General features: G+C 36.2%; 1 protein-coding gene across 1 annotated transcript; it reads right to left on the bottom strand.

Moving 5' to 3' along the window:
- Positions 1-604: 604 nt before the first annotated feature.
- LOC104219691 (NADH dehydrogenase [ubiquinone] iron-sulfur protein 4, mitochondrial) lies at positions 605-5463 on the bottom strand. The gene is made up of 5 exons (XM_009770399.2): positions 5172-5463; positions 3992-4080; positions 2354-2483; positions 1423-1452; positions 605-861 (listed from the first exon to the last, which is right to left on the bottom strand). Exons 1-5 carry the CDS (start codon positions 5442-5444, stop codon positions 805-807), a joined length of 579 nt encoding a protein of 192 aa, XP_009768701.2. The 5' UTR covers positions 5445-5463; the 3' UTR covers positions 605-804.
- Positions 5464-6060: the final 597 nt, after the last annotated feature.

The following is a 6060-nucleotide window of genomic DNA, read 5'->3' as shown; positions in this document are numbered from 1 at the left end:
AGGGAAAAAGAAAAGATAAAGGCCAGACATCAACTGTTCCTTTCGACTTTCGGAACATGCATTTTCTCTTATGAGGTCGAGGATTAAACATATTTAAACAAAAATAGGAACAGGAGCTGTGATTTTCAAACTTGGTTAGAGTTTATGATCTGGCAACTATGATTATACGAACACATTAATTCACAGTAAGCCCTCAATTTCCCTTTGAGAAAGCTATGAAGTCAACTCTAATTATTATGCCTTCACACGTTCAGACACAAGCAACAGAATCGCGCAAAATCCATCTGCATTTAACTGAAAATGTTCTTTAAGTTTGACTGAGCCCAACCAGCAACTTTCAAACTTGTTAATTTGAACAATATTTTATGCTTATATTATGAAGAAAAACATCTCCTATTGCCACATTCAGTAATCTTCCCCTATTCCTCAGGGAAAGTTACTTTCTAGACTGCACCACTTTGTAAGAAATTTGTCTTGGACAGTCCACTAAATTCTTTTTAGAAAAAAAGAATAATAACAAGGCACAAGTCTTCTAACGCACCACAACCCTAATACTAAGCTCCAATAACCACTACAAAGTAGGATCGGGTATAGCACCGGGAAATTGCTTCATAAAGGTTTTAAGACATTCCATGTAATAGTGGATTTTCATATGTTTGATTTATTATTGAAAGAAGCTTAAGAAAATCCTTCAAGGAGGAAACCAACTGATCTTTATAAAAGGTAAGGTAAAACAAGGAATGCAACGCACTGTGACAGTCCATCCATAAGCCTCTCAAGCACTTGAATGCAGTACAAAATAGATTATTCTTCTGTTTTGGGAGGCCCCTTCCACTTGAAGTTTTCCGCGTACGACTTGATCTGCAAAATAAAAACAATTTATTCTGCAAGTGGAACATGGATCGCAACAACAAAATTGGAAGAGATAACGAATTAACTAAGGCCCATGTGCTAAGGTTCTTGCTAAGGTGCATGCGCTTTAACTGAATAGTTATGCTATGTTTTTCCAAGTTCTTTGAGGCAATCAATCATTAAACATACAAGACTTTAAAGTGCTTGTGCTTTAAGACAAATTGTTCTCTACCTCAATTCCTATGAGACAATCATTAGTAGAAAGTACTCTGCCTTTGTATATCTGTGGAAATAAGAGATTTGAGAATTGTGTGTGATGGGAAGGTCCCTTTCAGAAAAACAGGAACAAATACTTCTAGACCAGTAAAGGTTCTCTCTCCACCCCACCCCACCCCCCACCCCCCAAAAAAATGCACGTGTCTCCAGAAAACCTACTTGAATTTCCTAAGCAAACAGTGGATCATGAGTTTTCACAATCCCACGAGGAAACAAACCAGCATACATGTCTGAACCAGAGCTGCTGGATTGGGCAAATCACAAATTCAGTTTTTAGTAGAAGAGATTTCAAACCTTTAATAATGGTGTATGGCGCTTCCTAACCTGCAGATAAAAACAAAAAGAATGGCATAAGCATCACGTTAAGAACCAAACATAAAAGTTATTCTGTTCATTTCTCAAGATAAACGAAAACGTTTCCAGAGCAGCAGAAAGAGGGGAGAGTGCACAGAAGAGGGACCCAACAAAAGACCACAATGTCAAAAATTCAACATACTCCTCTAAAAGCTCTTCCCATTTCAATTTCTGATGTTGAGGCTCAAGCTCAAAGGCTATGTGATTTTGCTAGTGATACTGGGGTTCCTCTTGTTCTACTTTCTAGCATATTGGATAGTGATTTACTTAATTCATCTGTTGGTGGAACATAAATGTGATCAAGCCAGCTGCAGCGAGAAACTATCCTATGCTGGTCAATTGATTAGTTCTACTTCTATCAGATTCAACATCTGACTTCCTTGTTGAGACTGGATTTTGTTTGTCTAGCTGTTAGTGATACAAAGATTTTCCCAACTTGTATTCTAACACCATATTCAAGTCAAACACTTCTTTAATGGACGGATATTATTTCATTGGCACATAACTTTTCCATATTGCAAGACCTGTTGGGCTCGCATAGAGGATTAAAAGCCGAACGGTCAAAGAACTTTTTGGAGGTGCCAAAAACTAAATTTCATAAAAATTCACGCTTTTCCCAACATGGAGCATTTGAAGAACTTGCTCATAATTGGACAGAGAAGGCTTCCCCAGACGTGGAGTATTTGAAGAACTTGTTCATGATTGGTCCAAGGGGGAAAGGTGAAACGGCCCAACTCAGTCCGCCTTGGCTGATGCTTCTAGAAGGTGTTTTCTGTTAATTCCAGAATACATGTGAAGGAACGGAAAACCAACGAAGGTCATTAAGCTAACCAAAAACACAATAGAAATGTTAAGGAACTCTAAGCTGTACCGTGTATTCCCAGCCATGCTTTTCAGCAAATGCTTTTGCAGCTTCTTCACTCTCAAAACTAAGCGCGGAATCACCAACATTGGCATATGGATCCCCTGTGGATGTCCAACCCATCAATGGATTCTCCCATCTACATATATAGAAGAAAGAAATATGTGTATCACCCTTCAACATAAAACTTGGGCATAAAAGATATGCAGAAGAGCTGAAAATTGACATTAAACTAAAAGCAGGTGAGAAAACAACATTTACATACTTCAATTGGAGGGAAGAGCACAAAAAAGTTTGCCTTTAGAGTATATTATTTTATTTCAAAATAGCATGAGATGATTCAACTAGCATCCTCTATTCCAGTTCTCATGAAAGAAACATTCTTCAGCTTAAATTGTACTTATATAAAAAAGACAAGGGAAACAGACCATAAAGATAAATTAACAATTCAGCAGCACAAGAAATTTTTCAACATTAGCAATTTCCGTAAGAGGTAACGAGACATTTCAACAGACCCTATTGAAAACAACATCAAGAACGAAATTTTAATTCCTTGGATTTAAAAAAATAGAAAAGAATAAAGAAATTAATATTATGACAAAATCTAAAGTGCAATTAGTGGAGCAAATCAAGACAGCATATGCGAATGATTTTTAAAGAAAAGGAATCTGATAGAATCCTAAAGTTTAAACAGGTAAAAGACTTTACTTGATCAAGAAAAAAAAATTAAACACATAAAAGGTATGGATCTTCGAACTTAACATATAGAAAGACTACAGCTCTAGTGATGCTATGTCGCCAATCTATCCACCGTTTAAAAACAAAGTTGATCTCTCCATTCTAAAAGATACAGGCAGTTGCAATCAGAAACTCGAAAAATAAAATAGTTTGCTCTGCATAGAGGAGAGTATGCAGTCATTGTCCTTGACCCAGATTATATGTGCTTTTCTCTCAGCATCTTCAGATATGGATATACATTTCTTTAATCAAAACAGCACAAATTTTCTCATCTTCAAAAAAAATACAAAGAAAGTAGGTCTGGTTAAGCTGAATTTAATGGATCGGGTTTTTTCTCTATTGAAGTTTAAATAGGTATGATCTTTACAGCAGAGCAAGAACTCAGGAATCCAATAAGTGGAACTCCTATTAGTGATGCCTTTCTGAAAAGCCCGACTACTTAAAACCAACCTGCTTTCCTTATTATGTCCCTCCATAACCAAAAAGCACCATTGCCAGATATACAGAATTGTATTAAATAAAAAATAAAATGGAAGAATGAACCACATCTGGATACATTATATGAACCACTGGAGGCAAATAAATCAACAAATTTTTATCCTTCGCAAGAATACACTACAATCAACACTGAAATATCTGTTCTGGTCTAAGCTTCATAGTTAATCTTTTATTTTGTGATTAGACACCCAGGCTCAGTGAAACTTATACTCTTAATGGTGCCAATCAAAGCTTTTGTTCAGGTTCTCCCTGTTTCTTGTTATGGTTTTTACTTGGGACGGAAGGAGAAGGTAGATGAGATTATAATGTTAATATTGTACAAACTCCTGCTCAATTTCATGCTGGCTGGAAATAGGTTGATATTGGTAAACCATACTAACTTCATAATACTGAAAAGGAATAGAAGCATACTTCTGGGTTGACAAGAAATTGATTTTCCATCTTCCAACTTTTCCAGACCCCTGTTGACTAGCAGTCCGAGCAGGTGAGAAAATCACAACCTGATAAGCAAACAAGATCAAGTACCAAAAAGGATCAGTACATGAGGATCTCTTTCCTTTTCTTTTTTTTTGATAGGTAGTAGTGCATAAAGATCTAAACCACCAATAATAACTGATAACAATTTTGCACTTAAAGCAGCAGAAAATATATTAGAAGGTTGAATGGGATATTAAGCACCTTTAAAGACCAAAACAAAATTTGGTATTTACTTAGGAGCTGATTTAATAGTGCAATCACTGCCACTGTGAGTTAGAGAAAAAGGAAAAGATGAACAACCAAATACATTTGTATAAATAGAAAAGAATCCAGAATATACCAAAACTGAAAGAGAGGGCAAGGCATGGACATGAAATGCAAAATACGGAATAGACCAAACTTGGCCGAAAAACATGGAGGAAACAAGGTGTCTAATAATCGCCCAGAGGGCACCACAACCCATGAATTATACTAGTATTTTTAAGTTTAAATTAATGGTTCTCAATGAATCCAACACCAGAAGTTATATCTAAGCCTACTAATTTTGAAGAGCTCTTTGTTGGCTCTAGCAACTCGAAATTTAAAAACTCTAACCCTGTCATATTATTTAATGCAATCACATGCAAGCTGAAGTTATGCTCCCTAACTAAAGTTTCTATAATGCCAAGCTAGAGACTGACGTTAAGGCTTTAGCCTTGCTAAGCCCGTTTTGCTCCTAAACATGAAAAATTAGAACTTTTTACTTCTCTCAAGCATCTGAGCAAGTTATGCTCTCTTCTGCCTCATTGAATAGGCGTGAGAAGAAGAAACGAGTGGGAATAAAGAAACAGCTAAATATATATTTCTAGTCTTTGGAATGGAGTCGAGATAAATTCTCAAAGATACAAGTGATAGCAATCAATCAACTAAAACAATCCCAAATCAATTTGAAACCGGATATATGAATCCTCCACATCGATTCCTGAATTCCTTTGCTAACCCTAAAATGGCGGAACCAATGGATCTGCTATAGAAACCCTAAATGGGTTGCGTAAAATGAAGTTTTTCTTGCACCGAAATGACCTGAGAGAAGAATAAATATTAGCCTAGGAGCATAAGGAGAAGAAGTAAATACCCTTCGGCGAAGATGTTCATCAGGAATACCAGAGACCATACCGATCTCACCGGGCTTGATTTCGACCAACGCTTCTGACGCAAATTGTCTCCATATCGGCGTGAGAGAAGATCGGTAGGCGGCTAGAGGGGAATGCCTCGCTATTCGCTGCAGAGAGCTTGCCATTTCCCTGAGATATCCGGCTGAAGTGATGATTACCAGAAAGATGCTTGCTCTTTGTATAATTTTTATTTTTGACGGCAAGGCCGTGTTTGTCTTGTGTAATTCACGCATAATGTCCTACTCTCACGACATGCTACTGTTGTTTGTTACTAGGGTGTTCATAAAAATCCGAAAACCCGAACCAAACCAAAAACCAAATCAAACCGACCAAAAAAACCAATACCTTTTGGGTTTTTTGGTTTTGATTTTGAAATTTAAAAATCGATCAAATTTGGTTTGGTTTTGGTTTTAATTAAAAAAAACGAATCAAACCGAATATAGGAGTTGCTATTTTAGATTTATTATTACACGTATATATATGTATATTTTTATACAAAGTTTCAAAAATTTTGTAGTAAATGTTAATCGTTTGCACTTTTAATACAGTTCTTTACCTTTACATTCTAGTTTGAATGATAGTTTTCTTTTGTTAAGTGTAAGAATCTATTTTAATGTTAAAAATAATATATTTTTAATTAAGTCCTTAAATTATTCATCACTATTTGATTCAATTATCATCAATATATCTTGGTAAATAATAGATTTCTCCAAGTACCTTGGATTGGTTATTCAGGGGACCGGGGAGATTGACGAGGATGTCACACACCGTATAGGGGTGGGGTGGATGAAGTGGAGGTTAGCGTCGGGAGTCTTGTGTGACAAGAAAGTGTCACCGTTACTAAAAGGT

The sequence above is a fragment of the Nicotiana sylvestris genome, chromosome 2 (assembly GCF_000393655.2).
Source record: "Nicotiana sylvestris chromosome 2, ASM39365v2, whole genome shotgun sequence".
Taxonomy (NCBI): domain Eukaryota; kingdom Viridiplantae; phylum Streptophyta; class Magnoliopsida; order Solanales; family Solanaceae; genus Nicotiana; species Nicotiana sylvestris.
The sequence above is the reverse complement of the archived record's forward strand: the minus strand, read 5'-3'. Positions and strand labels throughout refer to the sequence as shown.